At 40.9% G+C, this 21,141-nt stretch overlaps 1 protein-coding gene across 5 annotated transcripts; it reads left to right on the top strand.

Annotated features, from left to right (window-relative positions):
* Nucleotides 1-2,342: 2,342 nt before the first annotated feature.
* Nucleotides 2,343-19,511, top strand: fbxo21 (F-box protein 21). 5 transcript variants are annotated; one of them, XM_020052879.3, is made up of 13 exons: nucleotides 2,343-2,409; nucleotides 7,374-7,691; nucleotides 8,267-8,402; nucleotides 8,667-8,776; nucleotides 9,131-9,252; nucleotides 9,656-9,802; nucleotides 10,098-10,234; nucleotides 12,749-12,885; nucleotides 16,446-16,625; nucleotides 16,871-17,003; nucleotides 17,309-17,499; nucleotides 17,917-18,074; nucleotides 18,362-19,511. In XM_020052879.3, the coding sequence occupies exons 2-13, from the start codon at nucleotides 7,468-7,470 to the stop codon at nucleotides 18,646-18,648; spliced, it is 1,962 nt and encodes a 653-aa protein (XP_019908438.2). In that variant the 5' UTR covers nucleotides 2,343-2,409; nucleotides 7,374-7,467; the 3' UTR covers nucleotides 18,649-19,511. The 5 variants fall into 5 exon arrangements, with proteins under 5 accessions (XP_019908438.2, XP_010893073.2, XP_010893075.2 ...); XM_010894771.4 differs by having other exon boundaries at nucleotides 2,376-2,431; XM_010894773.4 differs by lacking the exon at nucleotides 2,343-2,409 and having other exon boundaries at nucleotides 6,813-7,691; nucleotides 8,682-8,776.
* Nucleotides 19,512-21,141: the final 1,630 nt, after the last annotated feature.

Here is a 21,141-nt window from a genome sequence, read left to right as displayed (position 1 = left end):
ATAAAAATTCTTGACGAGCTCTGCAGATTAATTTATTTATCATACTGTATGTTTAAAATAAGTTGAAACAAGCTATTTGCGTTGCTATGATACATAGGGACCAGCACCACAATCCACGCACGGAAGTTATAATTTGTTCATACTATACGCAATTGATGGCTAGCGATCTCTGGAAATGAGCCTGTCTAAGAAAAGCTGATAACAGAAGCAATGTATTTAAAAAATATTTATTTGCAGATGTCGCAGGTAAAGCAACTTGCTTAATATGGAAAGCACAGTTTTTAAAGAGTACAATTTGCAGTGGCAATTCCAGAGCAAGCATGCGGCTAAATACAAAAAACTATCACCTAATGCTAAAATTCAACAAGCCCAAGCATAGCTCCAGCCTCACTGACGATCATTTTACAGCAGTATTGCACACTGCTTCAACAGAAATGACTCCTGAGTTCACCTCAACTGTCAACGCCCATATGAGGCTCTCCTGTTCTGTGGCATCGTTAGCCCTGAGCGTAAAAATAAAATTCCTGTATGAAAATTAGATAACGGCAATAATACCAACATCTGCATTGCATCAAAATCATCAAAAGTGATTTCATAGACTTATGGCTGCCCTAATAACTGTTGTTAACAATATACCTTATATAATATAGCCTACTCTGTTGAGTTGAAAGTTACTATCTGTTGCAGTGCAGGAAGTCTAAAGGCTGCAGTCACACCCAGTTCACATTGATGGCACTGAGGTGGATCGTGTATCCAGCTCCCAATTCCTGGGTGTTCACATCTCTGAAGACCTCTCCTGGATCCTCAACACCTCAAACCTGATCAAAAATGTGCCACAGTGCCTGTACTTTTTGAGGAGGCTGAAGAAGGCCTGCCTGTCTCTCAAGATCCTTGTGAACTTTTACCGCTGCACAAGCTGGAGCATTCTACCTAACTGTGCCAAAGTGTGGTTTGGCAGATGCTCCATGGCCGACCGGAAAAGCCCAGCAACAGGTGAAAACTGCCCAGCACATCACTGGTGCCCATCTCCCAGCCATCATAGACCTCCAGTACAAGTGTTGTCTGCATAGGGTGCACAGCCTCATCAGAGACATTTCACATCAATGCCACAAACTGTTTGCCCCCATACCATGAGGCAGGCTATACAGGTCTCTTCATTCCCACACCAGCAGGGAACACTAACCATACCCACCCGCTAACCATACCCACCCGCCAACCATACCCACCCACTAACCATACCCACCCGCTAACCATACCCACCCTCTAACCATACCCACCCGCTAACCATACCCACCCTCTAACCATACCCACCCGCTAACCATACCCACCCGCTAACCATACCCACCCGCTAACCATACCCACCCGCTAACCATACCCACCCGCTAACCATACCCACCCTCTAACCATACCCACCCGCTAACCATACCCACCCGCCAACCATACCCACCCGCTAACCATACCCACCCTCTAACCATACCCACCCGCTAACCATACCCACCCTCTAACCATACCCACCCACTAACCATACCCACCCACTAACCATACCCACCCACTAACCATACCCACCCGCTAACCATACCCACCCGCCAACCATACCCACCCACTAACCATACCCACCCACTAACCATACCCAACCGCCCACCACTTAGTACTACTCTGTACTACTGAACTCTGACATTGCTTTGGAAAGTCTGATAAGGACGTTTTCAGTTGTTAAATGTACATGTCTACCTCAGGAACCTCATTGCTGCTATCCCTGCATTGCAGATGTAAATCCTACCTTGCACCTTCAATTTGCCTTCATTACACATTTAGAATTGTCATTTGTACATGCACTTGCCTTCATTGCACATTTACACATCCCACCTATTACATACATTGTTCTTAATTGTTTCACTTGTACATTTTCTGCAATCTTCTATTTGCAATTCTGATTAGACACTAACTGCATTTCTTTGTAGTGTACTTGTACAATTACAATGAAGTTGAATCTCATCTAATCTAATTAGACGCAGTGGTGCAGATGGCTTTCCTATTGAAATGAATGGACTTCTGTCGGAACACATGAAGTTTGCAGTGCCTGATGGAAAGAGGAGGCATACATATATGCTTACACAATTATTTTTGAAATAACCGTTATTCAGGGGATTGTGACATCTGACAAGTGTCACAAGCAGTGGTGGGGAGTTTTCCTTCCGTGCCTTAAACTCGGTGATTATCTTGCGCAAAAGTGATTCACTTCAACCAATCTTCAAGAGCAGTGATTCAGTACACCCAGTTCACTGAAAAGATTCATTCAAATAGAACGAATCGTTCATGATTCGCACATCAGTAATTTAGCTGCAGTCTTCTCTCTCGAGGACGTCCTACTCAGACCAGAATACTACCACCTCCTGGATACATCTCTCCGTAAGAAGTTAATCTTAAAAGGGTGGATACGCTTTTTTCATTAGGCATTATTAATGCCACACTGATACGTGTCAAAATAGTTTATTGGAGTTATACACCATATCAAATAAGGCTGATGGAAAATATCAGAATGTTTAGCTTAAAATATTGATATTAAGCGCAGCGTTGTGCACAGTAGGAATACACGTGAAACTTCCAAAATGTAATTATCGTATTATCGTTCGCGCAGTTTACTTGACATGAATCAAGAGTCAAAGTCTTCAGATTGTCAATTGCACCAAATAACATGTATCTTGTCGTTCTGAGCAGTGGAATAAGTATGACATGGCACGCGACATCTACGCAGTAAAGAAATATGCTTAATGTACAGTAGCAGCAATTACAAAGAGTGCAGATTATATTATAATATAAATATACATTTATGGAAATATCAGTTTGAAATGTAAGAACGAGTGGAGTAATTACGATAAAAAAACATTGAGATAGTTGACAGATTAGGGTAAACCCTTTTCTCCAGGCACCACCATGGTCTTTGCCTGTGCTTACGGTATGGTATGACGCACTTTCAGATGCTTTTTGATGAAAGTGCTTCTTAAAAGAAAACACTGTGAAGCTCTCATTCTAACATTCTCCTATACTATGGTAGTTACCGTCATAACGATATTTTTGTCTTTGAAAAATGTTTTTTTCAGTTTCTGTTTAGTCAGTTAACGTCTCGTCAAGTAGGCTACCACTGAAAAATAGGTATTTTAATAATATTTTCGTCAATATTTTTGATGACAAACACTGGCTGTGCCTCAACATTATCTAGACCAGACTGGTCCTGTGACCATTATTATTATTTTTTTTTTTGGTGTGCTTTCCAAGGGACATCTATCCCACCGGGTCCTGGAGGCCATTTGCAAGGGTCAGGTGGGTGTGTGCATTCCACCAGGGCCATTGTCTCTGGCTGAAGGTTGTGTGGGCATTGCCACACCCTTAGTTCTACCACATTTATGTTATTGCTCCTGACCTCACACATGCTGGGCCTTATCAAGTGTGATTTAATTAATCACACTTAAGCTTGCACACAGCATCTTATCTTTAGAGTGGCACCTCATTCCTTCCCTCAGGGAACAACGGTTATGTTAATAAATAATAGCTATTTGGTCATGCCAACAAGCAGTGTAAAAATTACAAAGTAAAAGTACTCAATTGGGTTCAGCTGTATTCACCACTTCAGGGAAGTATCTAATTAAGATCTGAGTAACTAGGGTAAGGGAAGTTCAAAACTAACCAGTGATCAATTAATTAAAAAGGAAGTGTCTAAATTAAGGCCCCTTGTTAGTTATGAACATGTTTACATGGTCATTTAGCTCTTCCTTTGGAACTTCCCACTTACTTTAACTTTGTACTTTTTACGCAGCATTTGGGCAGCATTTTATTGTTAGTAACTTAAAGTATATCACAAATCAGTCGTTGAAACAATAACAAAGCATAACCCTGCCCCTGATTCTGTGAAAACCTGAAGAATGGCACTTAAGAACATTTATTTATATATAACTTTAATTAATAACCAGATCTATGGATGCAAGTACTGCCCATCCAAATGTCCAAATTATCATTTGACCATGTATTTTTTAAGCTGTTTGTTTACTTGGAACAATGTTTGTAAACAAGCTGATATTTTGGGTTATGATTGGGTCCAAAAATTTTACTTGCTCTTAAAAAAAAGTTATATTCTTGTAGAATCAATGGGTAAATCTGATTAATGTATATGCCCTATGAATTAATGTATAGTTTGAATGTCCAGGTTCAATAGCAACTCAGATATCACCACAACAAAGGCAATAGCACAATCCTTCAAGAACATGACAATGTTTTTTTTTTCCTATCATGTGTCAGGATTAAATTTTTTTGTATTTCTTATGTGGTGCGCTTTCCAAGGGACATCTATCCCACTGGGTCCTGGAGGCCATTTGCAAGGGTCAGGGTCAGACACTATTTCTTCCTTTCAACTGATTTGAGTTGTCAGGTTTTATTCTTCTGTCTGAATCCTCACTAGTTGTAGACTCTTGACCAGTTGATTGTCTCTAAAGACACACAGAAATTATTATTATTATTATTACATTAATTTCCCTTATTTATATAAAAAAAACAGACAGGCATACCCGACATACCATTGTGCATTTCAGGAAGTGGAAGTAGATGAAAAGTCCAAAAAAGCACAGTCCGCTTCGAATAACCAGCATCCACACTCCTTCGCCATGGCCATTCATCCGTGTCACTGTTGGTCTCTGTCAAATACCACAACAAAATTTGTTGTGAGTGCATCATACATGTGTGAATTGATGTGTGCATGCATACATGTTACCTGATAGATGCAGCCGAAGTGGGTTAAGGATTCCCAAAATGTAATGATGAGAGCAGTTTACATTGAGAAAGAAGAGCCATCAAGTAGATTTGATGATAACCTAATGCACTGCTTCTGCACAGTGTCACAACAGGAAGTTTATAAATGACAGCATATAGGCCAACTAACCACTAGCTATCTAGCACACGATGTGGTTGTAAAGTGAAAGAAAACCTGACAGTCTTCAGTCAACCTTCCAACTTGCTCCTTCCCATGTACTGGTATTTTGAGTAGCCTACAGGGTAAACTAAGCAGAAATATGTATTTTAACTGTAAGCAAAGTAAATATAATACAATTTAATATTGATTGTATTGCACACTGTAGACCCACATCTGTACTCTTTTTCCTTTATACCTTTTTCCTTGGGGATATCAAGTCTGATATTTCAATTTATTTAATATTTACTATTTTTTTCCACCTTGAATACACTACATGTTGGCATAACTGTACCTGCAGTGAAATCGAAAACATGACACCTGTAAATGGTACATGACACTGTTTACTCAGTACTGTAAATACACCAACTAAAGCTTAAAAAGCTCTTTTCTGTCGACATATTTGTGTAACTTTATTTGAGAAGACATTATATTATGCTAGTGAAATCTCCATGCAAACATGCTGAGTTTGATTTGCCACCTGAAAGCATTAAAAGAAGTTAGCACATAGATGCTACAATGTTTTATGGGTATTGGACCAATGTTTTCAGAGCAGTATCGTATTGAAGTACAGAACATCCTTTTTAAAAAGATGTACTGAAAATCTAATGCATCTTTTCACTGTTTATTTGTGATGTTTTCAAAAGTGGCATAAGGGGTAAGGAAGGAGCTAATTATTGGCTAATGTACACTCACCTAAAGGATTATTAGGAACACCTGTTCAATTTCTCATTAATGCAATTATCTAATCAACCAATCACATGGCAGTTGCTTCAATGCATTTAGGGGTGTGCTCCTGGTCAAGACAATCTCCTGAACTCCAAACTGAATGTCAGAATGGGAAAGAAAGGTGATTTAAGCAATTTTGAGCGTGGCATGGTTGTTGGTGCCAGACGGGCCGGTCTGAGTATTTCACATCTGCTCAGTTACTGGGATTTTCACGCACAACCATTTCTAGGGTTTACAAAGAATGGTGTGAAAAGGGAAAAACATCCAGTATGCGGTAGTCCTGTGGGCGAAAATGCCTTGTCGATGCTAGAGGTCAGAGGAGAATGGGCCGACTGATTCAAGCTGATAGAAGAGAAAATTTGACTGAAATAACCACTCGTTACAACCGAGGTATGCAGCAAAGCATTTGTGAAGCCACAACACGCACAACCTTGAGGCGGATGGGCTACAACAGCAGAACACCCCACCGGGTACCACTCATCTCCACTACAAATAGGAAAAAGAGGCTACAATTTGCATGAGCTCACCAAAATTGGACAGTTGAAGACTGGAAGAATGTTGCCTGGTCTGATGAGTCTCGATTTCTCTTGAGACATTCAGATGGTAGAGTCAGAATTTGGCGTAAACAGAATGAGAACATGGATCCATCATGCCTTGTTACCACTGTGCAGGCTGGTGGTGGTGGTGTAATGGTGTGGGGGATGTTTTCTTGGCACACTTTAGGCCCCTTAGTGCCAATTGGGCATCGTTTAAATGCCACGGCCTACCTGAGCATTGTTTCTGACCATGTCCATCCCTTTATGACCACCATGTACCCATCCTCTGATGGCTACTTCCAGCAGGATAATGCACCATGTCACAAAGCTCGAATCATTTCAAATTGGTTTCTTGAACATGACAATAAGTTCACTGTACTGAAATGGCCCCCACAGTCACCAGATCTCAACCCAATAGAGAATCTATGGGATGTGGTGGAACGGGAGCTTCGTGCCCTGGATGTGCATCCCACAAATCTCCATCAACTGCAAGATGCTATCCTATCAATATGGGCCAACATTTCTAAAGAATGCTTTCAGCACCTTGTTGAATCAATGCCATGTAGAATTAAGGCAGTTCTGAAGGCGAAAGGGGGTCAAACACAGTATTAGTATGGTGTTCCTAATAATCCTTTCGGTGAGTGTATACGTTTACTTTAAAATGTCTCAGTGGAAAAACTGCTGAAACACGGAAATGCTCTTGCAGCTTAATCTCTCACTTTCCTTTGAGTCGCAGTCCCTTAAGCTCTCTGAAACAGAACAGTAAGATCAGCAGAAGATGCAACACCATAAACTCTTCCATCATCAAACAATATGCCTTTATTAGACACATTATACATCAGAACAACACAATATCACTATACAGTATAACTAAATGGTGAAGGAATTGAGGAAATGTGAAATTGATGAAAATGTGATTGGTACTACAATATTCTAATTTTAGACTTGAAGGGTTTAACTTCCCAGCATTGACATGAGCCGGAAACCTCGGTTCAAATCCAATTAGTCAATTATGCCTGACTGGAATAGTAATAGTTGGCTCACTAACATATATAACTGCCAGTTTTGATAACTACTGTTAACATTATATAATTGACATGTTACAAACACATTTTATTATTTAAAATTAATTGTCGTTTTTTTTATTTAAGTCCATAAGCCATGCCCCGCGATATCAAAGTTCGGCCCTCTGCGACAGAAAGGGGCGGGGCTTGTGGAATGAGGTAATCGGAGTAAACAGTAAAGATGGCGACGTCTGGAGCAGGAGAGAGGTGCTCCAGTCTGAACGGGATCGTTTCTGAGACAGAAACCAAAACATTTACAGACCTACCTGCTGAATTACTCGAGTATATCTTATGCTTCCCTGTCCTCAAGCATGTCGACATTTGCAACGTTTCCTGCAGCTGCAAGCGGTTACACGACGTTTGCCACAGCAGGGGGAAGGTTTGGGGACACCAATACAAACTCAGGTGAACTGACCACATCAGCTTGCAAACGTTAGCACGCCACTGTATAATTCCACTAGCTATATAGATATGGAGCCAGCTAACGCTAAATTACATCTAAATCGTTGTTGCCTCGCTTAAATAAGAGTTGAGTTATTCCAGTACAGTACAGACATGAGATCAGACCGAGGTAGTACTGTTCTGTGTAAGGCAATGCATCTATCAAAAACGGCAGCTGACATTCTGCTTGTGTTAGTGCTGATGCACCAAATCCGACATCACGCAAAGCAGTAGCTATCGTTGTTAGCGACCTAGTTCGCCAGTCAGGCTAGCCAGCTACATTTTTCAGGGATTGTATAATAAGCTACCCAAATGTCTTAGTAATAATGAACCATTTCATTTTAAATGCTGGAAATTATTACTACAGGTGTGTGACACTTTCCAGGAATTGGCTGGCTTGACTTTTCTCTGTTGATCTGAAATACAGCTGATCCCTTGCATTTTAAAATAGCCTAAGGGCCAGACTGTCACACACCTCAAGACTTGAGATATCTGCTGTTACCCTAATCTGACTGCAGTCTCTCTTTCCACGTTGACAGATGGCCAAGATTGCAGAAGCATTACCGCCAGAACAAGTGTTGCGATTGGCTGAAAGAATACAGAACTCGGCACACTGTTGGTCTACAAATACGAAGAACAGTTGTATCCATCTCCAAGAGATTCTTTACTGAAGTTGTGAGTAATCTCATGGTTTGCAAGTGGTCATGGTTAGTCCTTGTCATTCTAACTAGATGTTACTTATGTTGTACGATTGCGTAAAGACATTAGTGACAGATGACTGCTGTCCTAACCCACCACATCATTACATATCTCTGAAATGGCTGAAATGTTCATTTTTATGTGTGTGTGCATGCAGGTGCTAATGCATGTTTGTTTGCGCGGATGTGTGTGTAAGCTTGACTGGCCTGGTTCACACTAACCCAGAGATCTGTAACGCAGCCTTGCGTTGGCCAGGTCCTGGGGGACAGCTTTGCTGAGATCGAATCCCTTGGGGCCCCTGAGCACTTCTGTGAAGACGAGCTGCTCTCCATTCTGAACTCAGACAAGAGGTAAGAGCCAGGGCCATTGCTAACATGTAGAAAGGTAGATTTGTTTCACAGGGTCCATGGCTTAATAATGTTAATGTCGTCCATAAGTGAGGGGTATCTTTCCAGGGGTCGAGGATTTCTGGTAACGGCCCTGGTAAGAGCCAAATACACAGCAAGTCCAGCACAAATAACTTTATTTGGCCACAGGTTCCTCTATATGTGTTAATCCTCCTCTGAGATTTGTAGCAATGGACAATAAAAATCTCGCTCTCGCCTTCTCTCTCATTGACCCTTTTTATTATAATTTGTTTTCTTTGGTTTCACCTCACTTTCCCTCTCTGTCTCACTTATCTTTCTCTGTTTTCCCTCCCATAGGAAAAGCCTAACACTGAAATACTATGCAAAGAAAATCCTTTATTTCCTGCGGCAGCAGAACATCCTGAGGGGTTTAAAGCTGTTTCTGGAACAGCCCGCGGAACGGCAGTCGGCGCTCGAGGGTGAGTCAAGCAGGCGGCTTGTGCCCTGTAGTGCACGCAGAGGAGCTGTCTGTTAACGATCATGGACACACCATGTTCCTGACCTGGGTCCAGTGTGGGCCTAAATAAAGAAAAGCAGACCGCTGAACAAGTGCCTAGCCAATAACAGAACAATACCACCATGTCCTAGTGATTAGTGTAGGAACACCAGGAGAAAACCGCTAGTGGTGTTACGGATCCGGGGAATGATTTGTCTTTAGAAACTAGCAATGTTATTCCCCCAAACCCACAATGCTGTTTTGAAATCCATATGCTTTTTCCCTTTGGTGTGTTAAAAACAAAGTCATAGGAGGTCTGTGGTGTTATAACCAGCTTGTAACCATGTATTTTTTACAGTCTCCTGTTTTGTCCTCTCCTGGTGCAGGAGCCGTGCTAGTGGACCAGTATTGCAACCCATTGACAGATGTGTCATTGGACAGTATATCATCCCAGTTGGATGAGATAACTGACAAGGTCAAGAAGATGCTGCGCATTAAGAATCCTTCTCATCCCAGCTTGAGCCAATCACAAGGTGGGCTGAAGGCTGAGTTGAAAAGAAACGTGTTGGAATGGTCTCTTGGGAAATAATCCATTGCCGATACGAAGCCAGGGGTTCTGAGATTGTCAAACCTTTACCGTCTACTTGATTTTCTGCCTTTGTTGACATGGCATCATTATTTAACCAGATAGTGTGTGTGTGTGTGTGTGTGTGTGTGTGTGTGTGTGTGTGTGTGTGTGTGTGTGTGTGTGTGTGTGTGTGTGTGATACATTGGTACATTTTCAGCACTGCTAATATACTTAACAATGGGACTCTGTGTTCTGTGTAGGCGACTGCTCTCCTGTGGGAGACTTTGAGCTCCAGAGACAGGTTGTAGCTGCGCTCAATGTAGTTCTCTATGAGCAGCTCCAGTACAAAGGCAACGAGTGTGACTACTATAACCCACTCAACTCATACATACACCAGGTAAGAGCTGTCATAGAAAGGTTATGAAGGATATCAGCACCTACATACACCAGGTATGAGCTGTCACAGAAAGGTTATAAAGGATATCAACTCCTACATACAGTTTGGGGTCACTTAGAAAAGTCCTCGTTTTTTAAAGAAAAGCATATTCTTTTGTCCATTAAATGAACGTCAAATTGATCAGAAAATACAATGTAGTAAATTTTTAATGATGCAAATGACTGTTGCAGCTGTAAACAGCAGATTTCTTATGAAATAACTACATCGGCGTACAGAGCCCCATTATCAGCAACCATCAGTCCTGTGTTTCAATGGTATGGTGTCTTCTAATCCAAGATTATAATTTTAATAGGCTAATCGATCATTAGAAAACCCTTTTGCATTTATGTTAACACAGCTGAAAACTGTTGTACTGATTAAAGAAGCAATAAAACTGTAGATTAGTTGAGTGTCTGGAACATTAGCAACTGTGGGTTTGATTACAGGCTCAATATAGCCACAAACATAGAACCTTCTTCTGAAACTGGTCAGTTTATTCTTGAGAAATGAAGGCTATTCCATGGGAGAAATTGCCAAGAAACTGAAGATCTCATACAATGCTGTGTACTACTCCCTTCACAGAAAAGCGAAAACTGGCTCTAACAAGGAATAGAAAGAGGAGTGGGAGGACCCAGTGCACAACTGAGCAAGAGGGAAAAATGCATTAAAGTGTCTAGTTTGAGGAACAGATGTCTCATAGGTCCTGAACTGGCAGCTTCATTAAATATTATGTGCAAAATGGCAGTCTCAACATCTACAGTGAAGAGGCAACTCCGGAATGCTGGCCTTCTAGAGTTCTTTGCAGAGTTGCAAATAAAAAGAAAAGATTTAGATGGGCAAAAGAACACAGACACAGGACAAAGGAAGATTGGAAAAAAGTGGACAGACATCTAATAGTTTAGGTGTTCGGATCACAAAGAAGAACTTTCGTGAAACAAAATAAAAAGATGCTGGAGGAGTGTTTGATGCCATTTGTCAAGCATGGTAGAGGCAATGTGATGGTCTGGGGATGCTTTGGCATCAAATTCAAAGTGGGCATATATTTTCAAAGAAAAAACATTTCTGTTTCAACATTTGATATGTTGTCTTTCTATTATTTTCTATTAAATGTAGGGTTTAAATACCCTTTTGTAAAAACGTTATAAAAGATATTAACTCCTACTTTCACCAGGTATGAGGTGTAATAGAAAGGTTATAAAGGAGAATAACTTCTACATACACAAGATGTGTTCTCATGAAATAATTTATAAATTATATCAACTAGTAGTAGTACCTCAAAGGTAATTTGAATAAAAAAACAACTATTCAGCATGACAAAATAGTTGAAAAGAAAAGCTTTGAGTGAGGAAAAGAAGGGTTCAATTCTGGCTTTACTGGCAGAGTGATGCAGTGAGCGTCAGGTTGCTTCCATCCTGAAGATTTCAAAGACGGCGGTTCATAAGAACAAGGTCAAGCAACAGACATTCGGGACAACAAAGCTACAGACTGGCAGAGGGCGAAAATGACTGTACTGATTGAGATGACATTGGAATGTCACAACATACATAGGATGACATCAAGTGACCTACAAAAAGAATGACAAACAGCAGCTGGGGTGAAGTGCACAGCGAGGACTGTTCGAACCAGGCTCCTAGGGGCAGGGCTGAAGTCGTGCAAAGCTAGAAAAAAGCCCTTCATCAATGAGAAGCAAATAAGAGCCAGGCTGAAGTTGGCAAAAAAAAACATAAGGATTGGACTGTAGAGGAATGGAGTAAGGTCATCTTCTCTGAGGAGTCAAATTTTCTGCTTTGCCCAACACTTGGTCATCTAATGGTTAGACAGAGACCTGGAGAGGCCTACCAGACACAGTGTCTCGCACCCACTGTGAAATTTGGTGGAGGATTAGTGATGATCTAGGGATGCTTCAGCAAGGCTGGAATCGGGCAGATTTGTCTTTGTGAAGGACGCACGAATCAAGCCAAGTACAAGGTTATCCTGGAAGAACACCTGCTTTCTTCAACTCTGACAATGTTCCCCAACTCTGAGAATTGTTATTTCTAGCCGGACAATGCTCCCAGCCAGGAGCCAGTGTATCAAATACTTGTTCTCCCCACTGTAGTAGGTATGAGCTGACATAGAAAGGTTAGAAAGGATATTCTACATACACAAGACATGTGCTCTCATGGAAAAAAAGAAAAAGGATATCAACTCCTAAATTTTTGGTATGGGGTGTCATAGAAAAGTTATAAAGGATATTAACTTCTATATATAGTAGGTATGAGCTGACAGAAAGGCTATAAAGGATATCAAGTCCTACATACTCCAGGTATGAGCACTAATAAAAAGGTTACAAAGGATATCAACTCCTAATTTAAGAGTCATTGTCAGTATAATCTATTATTATTCAGATAAAGAACCTTGAGACTTCACTTTTCAATGGACTAAGTGGCAGTTTGATCCCTCACCTCTTGTTCATGATTTCTGTTCTCTACCTAGGTGCTGCTTCGCCGGACAGGCATCCCCATTAGCCTCTCTGTGCTCTACATGACTCTGGCCAGGAAACTGGGGGTTCAGCTGGAGCCTGTCAACTTCCCCAATCACTTCCTGCTGCGCTGGTGCCAACAACAAAGAGGGTAACAGAAAGAATATGAAAGCAGGAGATGCTGAGGTAGTGGCCAAAGAGCAGAAATGTCTTCAATCACTGGTATCGTAGTACTGCACAGAGATCTTAAAGGGATCATTCAGGTTTTAGGTTTTATTAGTTCAAGATTGTTTGAAATTCAGCATTGCTGGGGGGGTGTTTTACCGAAGAACACACTGTCATTAACAGCAATGACATTAGGTTTAAACACCTTGCTCAGGGACATAACGACTGATGTCTCACTTTGCCAGCTTGGGGGATTCGATCTAGCAACAAAGATAAAATAATGTTGGTTATTACACTGCATGCACAATTATTATGCAAGTGAGTATTCTGATCGTATTATTATTTCTATGCACATTTTCCATATAAACCATATAAATATGAGTGCTCATTGGATTGAATAATTTTCAGGTGATATATATTTGTGTAATGAGGGACTGTGTGGCAACAATGAATAACACCTTATATCAAGGTGTGCATAATTATTGGGCAGCTTCATGACTTCAGGTAAAATGGGCCAGAAAAGAGATTTAATTGACACTGAAAAATCATTCATTGTAAAAATGCCTTTTTAGACAGATGCAACACTCTTGAAATAGCTAAACTGTTGAGGCGTGACCACTGGACACTCAAAGGTTTTGTTGTGAATAGTCAACTGGAGTGCAAAAAATGCATGGAGAAGAAAAGACGCAAAATAATTACAAAATACTTGAGAATAATGAAACGTGAAGCTACCAGGAACCCATTATCCTCCAGTGCCACCATATTCCAGAACTGCAACCTATCTGGAGTGTCCAGAATTACAAGGTGTCAAGTGCTCAGAGACATGGCCAAGGTCAAGAAGTCTGAAAGAAGTCCACCACTGAATAAGATTCACACATTGAAGCGTATAGATTGGGCAAAGAAATAACTGAAGACAGATTTTTCAAAGGTTTTATGGACAGATGAAATGAGAGTGACTCTAGATGGACCAGATGGATGGGCCTGTGGCTGGATCACTAATGGACACAGGGCACCACTTCGAGTCAGGCACCAGCAAGGTGGAGGAGGGGTACTGGTATGGGCTGCTATCATTAAGGATGAGGTAGTTGGACCTTTTTGGGTTCAACTCAACTCCCATACATACTGCTGGTTTCTGGAAGATACTTTCTTCAAGCAGTGGTACAGGAAAAAGTTCTCAGCATTCAAAAAGGCCATGTTCTCTATGCAGGAAAATGCTCCATCACATGCATCCAAGTACTCCATTGCTTGGCTAGCAAACAAGGGCCTCAAATATGCCCTAGGCCCCTTCCTTACCTGACTGAAATGCTATTGAGAACTTGTGGACCCTTCTCAAATGTGAGAGTCAGGGATGACAATATACCTTTTTTGAATTGTTTTGGGAGGCTGTGGTTACTGCTTCAATGAAAGTTGATGGTGAACAGATCAAGAAACTGACAGACTGCATGGATGGAAGGCTCATGGCAGTTATTGAAAAGAAGGGTGGCTATATCGGTCACTGAATATTTTTGAAAGGCCAGAAATGTTATTTAATTTTCATTTTGTGTTACTTGTTTATTGCACTTACACAAAAAACTTAAAATAAACAAGTGAGTTGGAGAAATTATTTCAAACACAATGCTCTGAAAATATAATTGAACTTCAAACCTGAATGTTTAACAAAGTTTTGATCTTGTTTTGATCTTTCTCAGGGGATTACATACAGTGGAGAGAACAAGTATTTGATACACTGCCGATTTCGCAGGTTTTCCTACTTACAAAGCATGTAGAGGTCTGTCATTTGTATCATAGGTACACTTTAACTGTGAGTGACGGAATCTAAAACAAAAATCCAGAAAATCACATTGTATGATTTTTAAGTAATTATTTAGCATTTTATTGCATGACATAAGTATTTGATACATCAGAAAAGAAGAACTTAATATTTGGTACAGAAACCTTTGTTTGCAATTACAGAGATCATACGTTTCCTGTAGTTCTTGACCAGGTTTGCACACACTGCAGCAGGGATTTTGGCCCACTCCTCCATACCGACCTTCTCCAGATCCTTCAGGTTTCGGGGGAGAAGGTCTGGTATCGGGGAGAAGGCCCTCCAAAGATTTTCTGTTGGGTTCAGGTCTGGAGACTGGCTAGGCCACTCCAGGACCTTGAGATGCTTCTTACGGAGCCACTCCTTAGTTGCCCTGGCTGTGTATTTCGGGTCGTTGTCATGCTGGAAGACAATTTTATCCCTGATGTCCTTACACAGTTCTCTGGTCTTGGCCATTGTGGAGAGGTTGGAGTCTGTTTGATTGAGTGTGTGGACAGGTGTCTTTTATACAGCTAACGAGTCCAAACAGGTGCAGTTAATACAGGTAATGAGTGGAGAACAGGAGGGCTTCTTAAAGAACAACTAACAGGTCTGTGAGAGCTGTAATTCTTACTGGATGGTAGGTGAACAAATACTTATGTCATGCAAAAAAATGAAAATTAATTATTTAAAAATCATACAATGTGATTTTCTGGATTTTTTTTTTTACAGACCTCTACATTCTTTGTAAGTAGGAAAACCTGCAAAATCGGCAGTGTATCAAATACTTGTTCTCCCCACTGTATATTACCAATTCTCCAAGGGTATGCAAACTTTTGAGCACAACTGTATATGAACTTGTTGGTCATCCCATTTTCAGGCTGGGTGTTTTGTAAAAGCACTTTGTGACAACTGCTGATGTAAAAAGGGTTTTATAAATACATTTGATTGAAAATATGGAGCCCCCACCCCCCTTGCCACTCTTCAGTGAAGGCTTTCCACAAGTTTTGAGTGTCTCAGTGAGAATCAGCCAAAAGAGCATTTGTGAGGTCAGGCGCTGATATTGGAACAGAAGGCCTGGCTCTCAATCATCATTCCAATTCGCCACTCGAGTTCCTCCACAACAACCTCGTCAAACAATGCTTTTATGGACCCCTGCTTTGTGCACAGGGGTACAGCCATGCTGGAACAGGAAAGGGCCTTCCCCAAATTGTTGCTTCAAAGTTGGAAACACCCAATGGTCTAAAAGGTCTTTGTATCCTGTAGCATTAAGATGACCCTTCACTGGAACTAAGGGGCCTTGCCCAAACCCTGAAACACAGCCGTCATGCAATAAAATGCAAATTAATTATTTTTTTAAAAAATAATGGGATTTTCTGGATTTTTGTTTTAGATTCCGTCTCTCACAGTTAAAGTGTACATATGATAAAAATGACAGACCTCTACATGCTTTGTAAGTAGGAAAACCTGCAAAATTGGCAGTTTATCAAATACTCGTTCTCTCCACTGTATGTATTCCCCTGAGAAAGATCAAAACAAAAATGTCCTTTGTTAAACATTCAGGTTTGAAGTTCAATTATATTTTCAGAGCATTGTGTTTGTTCAACAATAAAATAAATCTTGAGGAATATGATTTGCCTAATAATTGTGCACGCAGTTTAGTCAGATGCTCTAATCGCTGGACTAACTGCTGCCTAAAATAATTGGCTACAGTAAATTTTTTAGATTGGTGCTAATAAATATTTTTTGTCTTATTCCAGTAGCGAGGACATCTATGACTTTGTTTACATTGATGCGTTTGGTAAAGGCAAGCAACTGACTGCCAAGGAGTGTGAGTACCTAATTGGCCACCAGGTTACTGCAGACTACTACAGCGCCATCAGTACCACAGAAGTGCTGCTAAGGATGGTGGGAAATCTGCTCAACATCGGCAAACGAGGGTAAGAGCTGCTCAGGCATGCGATTTCTCTGAAAAAAATCACTGGTTGTTGCCTTCCAGACAGTCTTCCATCTGTACATCCAAAATGTTTGCTTTTTGTTCTATGTTGTCCTCAGGATCTCATTCTTGAGGTAATGTTACGGTGTGAGTTGGTCAAGAATAAAAATCGTACGGTCAACATTCATTGACTGTCAGTCGCTGCACTGATTATGAAGTAACACTTTGCCACTGCGCTTTTTCATTCAGAGAGGGCAACGAGAAATCCTACCAGCTGCTGAGAGACTCTCTCGACCTCTACCTCACTGTGAACCCAGACAACGTCCAGTACCTTCTTCTACAGGCCAGACTCTACTTCCACCTGGGCATCTGGCCCGAGAAGGTTAGGTATCCAAACATGGCATATCATGAGCCCAAGTAACAGCAGATCACATGCAGATCACATGCCTTTAACCTGTCTTTGATGCTGCTTAAGACTTCACAGAAAGTGACTCTGCAAAGACGCTCATTTATTTACAAGCGGTTGACATTTTATAGGAACATTTGCATTTCTGTGATTCGGGGTCTGGGTCTGTACTTTCCATTCTCTACCCGCCTCGATTGGACCTTTTTAATATGGTGCAGTGGACAAGCCATCCCAAGATGATAACGTCCGGAGTCCCACCCTTCTTCCTCCCTCTCCACCAGGTCTTAGACATCCTGCAGCACATCCAGGCCCTGGACCCGTCCCAGCACGGGGCAGTGGGATACCTGGTGCAGCACACCCTGGAGCACATCCAGCACAAGAAGCACCCGGTGGAGCCGGAGGTGAAGAGACGCAGCGTCCCGGAGCATGTGGAGGTGCAGTACAGCATAGGCCTCATCATGAAACACAAGAGGTGGGTCTGACCTCCGACCTGGAGGTTAGTCAGTCAGTAAGCTAGTCTGCCAGCCAGCCAATTAGCTAACCAGCTAGTCTGCCTGCCAGTCAGTCAGCCAGCCAGTTGTTCAATCAACCAGTCATCCAGTCAGTCAATGAAATAACCAGTCATCCAGCCATTTGGTCAGTCTATCCTTTTCTCTTCATTCATCCTTCTAGTTTTTTTCTTCAGTCTACTTCTTTTTTTGCTAAATATGAAGCAATGAGTAGTTAAAAGAAACATTTTTATTACAATCCATGGGGGAGTTTCCAGTGAGATTCAGATATGTCTAGTAATGTCCTTTATTGTGACTGGGATGTCTGTATTTATATTTGTCGGGCGCCAATGTGATCTCACTCTGATGACGTGAATGGCTCTCCAAACCCTCCCGACCAGGTCCGGCTACAACTGTGTGATATACGGCTGGGACCCCAAGTGCACCATGAGCCAGGAGTGGATAACCACCATGAGGGTCCACCAGCTGTCCAGGGGAGCCAACCAGCCCTTTTACAACGTCTTAGTGCAGGACGGAACCTGCCGCTACGCAGCCCAGGGTAGGGCCACGCCCATTTTCACCTGCTCACGTCACCCATGTTACTAGCCAACGGGTCGCGTGCGACTGACGGTGCCTCCATGGTGCCTTTTTGTTGGACGTGTTTTACTTGAAATGTAGAGCCGGAGACAAGTACAGGGTGCTCTCTTTCGATGTGGCGGACTGACACCGATTACAAAGCCAGCAGTAACTCACCTCTGCTTGCTTTGACTGCCTTTCACACGGCCCCATTACATTTCTATTTCCTGTTCATTGCTAGTGTGTCTCACCTTTTCCTCTATTTCCCAGAGAACCTGGAGCCTCATTCATCCCCTCTGGAGATTGCCCACCCGGAGGTGGGTCGCTACTTCTCAGAGTTCCACGACAGCCACTACAACGCCAACGAGGAGTTGCAGACACGCTACCCTGAGGACATGGAAGAGACCCTGGGCACCGTACAGGATCTGTACCACAGACCGACACCCTCCCCAGGGCAGGCATCTGGGCACCAGGAGGGTGCCCAGATCCCCAATGGCCCCTCCCAGGACCAGAAGCTCCAGGACAGCCAGGAGAACCAGGACGCTGTTCCCCTGTAGCTTAGTGTCCACTACAGCTCAGTCATGTCCAAACGACCTCCACCACCTAGTCACTTAATTATATCAGGACATAACGGATGGGTGTAAACAGCGGCTGAATTCAAACTAGCTCATTATAGTTCTGGGTGGAGCTACTCCTAGGGGGTGTTTTTAAATGTGGACCAGCCCCTCTGTCTTCATTTCCATTACTTGATGACATCCTGTCCCTAAACAATCAGGACATGTATTCAAAAAGCATTTCAGAGTAGGAGATCTGATCTGGGATAAGGGGATTGCTATCCATATAATCGTATGCATTCTGATCTAAAAATGTATCGCCTAGAATGCTTCAGTACCTGGGACTGCTGTACCACCACCTGCCAACCGACACCAGTCAAAGCCAAGATATCCCTTTTTTCACCACCTCGAACCATCTTTAGGAAGCCTGATAAACTTCTCCCCTTCCCTCTGTCTTTCTCTGAACTTCAAAATCCATCTCCTTTAGTCAAGAAGAGGTCTTCCCAAACTCGACTAGCTGGTCCTTCTCCCTCCCTCTAACCTCCACATGAAACACTGAAGAAAAAAAAAATACAATATGAAAATGAACTTTACAGTATGAAAAAATATGGAAATAAACTTTACAGTTACAATATCTTGTTCCTTCATCACATTGTTATGTTAAATGATGCACTTATGAAAGGACAACTTTCACATTTCTAGAACGTGTTATCCCTTTTTTTCTGTATATTTACAAGTAAAACATTGTAGGATGTTTAAGGGCTCACAGATGTGTGCTGAGCTGTGTAAAAATTAAAAAAGACTTGAAATCGGAATGAGTCTGAGACTTGAGGAATTCAAATAAATAAAACATATTTCAAGGTTAATTTTGGACTTCTACTGTGTTATTTATAGATCGCTTAATATCACAGATAATGTCCATTAAATATTTATGATGAAATGCAAATTATGCTTTGCTAATAGTATGGTGTCAATAATAGCATTGTCATAAACAGAAAAGTCACCCATATTTACGCTCTGTCTATGCTTGTTGTTCATCCCAAAATATTTTGTCACAGAGATAATTGGTTGTCACCTATTGCTAAGTCATTACTTGTCTTTACAGTGCATGATTAAAATGCTAAACCACTAAACCACCACATATCACAACTGCACTCTGAATGATGTCTCTGCAGTCAGTAATTGCTACAATTTGGCTTTAGAAGTCCATTCAACTGAGCCATAGCCTGACACCAAATATTTAAAATATACATGATTTGGGGAATCGAGCAACACGTAACAAAGGGTAGATTAGTACACACTTTAACCACCCATTCATTTTGTAGGACTAAATTAGTAGCTACTACTATGTTAAATGTTTACAGCTTATAATTTGTCTGTTGTATTCGGTTGACATTCCTACTTTAAATTGACACTTAACAACTAAGCTGTTTTTCCGTGGTCATTCTATAGAAGAAAAAAACAGTTGCCTACTATGAAGATATAATGGTGTTTTCCTGTTACTTATTACAAAGCATCATGATTGGAAAAAGTAAAACTCACAGGAATGAGCTCATGTTTGCAGGTTTGCATCGTGTAATCCTGCCGTATGCACAGGGGTGACTGGTCATTAGGGGCAGGTGAAAATATTAATAGGCATGCTCAGAAATTTAGTGTGATCACTGTAGATCACACTAATGTTTTTCTTTATTTTTTTTATTTTTTATTCTATTTCTATTTTTTTTTTTTAATGAACAATTATAACAATGGATCACAAACAAAACAGGGAAGACAATTTTTAAATGACATTTCACTCAAAAAATATATATTATACAATTTCAAATATTTGACACTTTTTTTGTTAATATTTTTCAGAGTTTTTACAAAGTAGTTGAAGTCACATAAAAAAATATTTAATTTGGGTACTATTAGCATTCATGAATAAAATATTTTGCCAATAAAAATAAATATGTTACCAATATATTCTACTTTATGATTACAATGAGAAAAATAACAAATTACATCATCCAATACAATATCAATATCTAATTTTAGTTTTGAAACCTATATTTATACATGAAATCATAATAAGAATAAACATTCCCTTGTGGATCTAACAAATCACAAAGATAATCAATACACTTTTCATGCCAATTCTTAAAAAAATCAACTTGTTCTTTGCAAGAATGTTTTCATTGTTCCATAGCTTAACTTTATGTGGGGAAAAATTGTGGACAAAGCAAAGTTTCCACGCCAAAAGAGCCTGTTAGTGGAATTTAAGTTTTAAAGGAAGCTTAGAAGGAGAGAGATTGCAGGTGAGCAAAAACTTAAGCCCTCCCACTCTTTTAGAAATATTGTGTGGGATAAAATACCAAATAGTCTCCGGAGAATTGATACAATTCCTTACTCAATTCAGTTTGAAAGTATTATTAACATCGAAAAAATCAAGCATTTCAATACCTCCCTCAGTTTTTTTACCACATTAAACGTGTTTCTTCAGATACTGATGTTTGTTTT

The sequence above is a fragment of the Esox lucius genome, chromosome 13 (genome assembly GCF_011004845.1).
Source record: "Esox lucius isolate fEsoLuc1 chromosome 13, fEsoLuc1.pri, whole genome shotgun sequence".
In the NCBI taxonomy this organism is placed as follows: Eukaryota; Metazoa; Chordata; class Actinopteri; order Esociformes; family Esocidae; genus Esox; species Esox lucius.
The sequence above is the reverse complement of the archived record's forward strand: the minus strand, read 5'-3'. Positions and strand labels throughout refer to the sequence as shown.

Excerpts from the sequence above, each read along its gene's own strand:
- fbxo21 (XM_020052879.3), top strand. The coding sequence starts at position 7,468 with ATGGCGACGTCTGGAGCAGGAGAGAGGTGCTCCAGTCTGAACGGGATC. Across the intron at positions 7,692-8,266 it reads GGACACCAATACAAACTCAG|ATGGCCAAGATTGCAGAAGC; the intron begins GTGAACTGACCA and ends CCACGTTGACAG. Across the intron at positions 8,777-9,130 it reads ATTCTGAACTCAGACAAGAG|GAAAAGCCTAACACTGAAAT; the intron begins GTAAGAGCCAGG and ends TCCCTCCCATAG.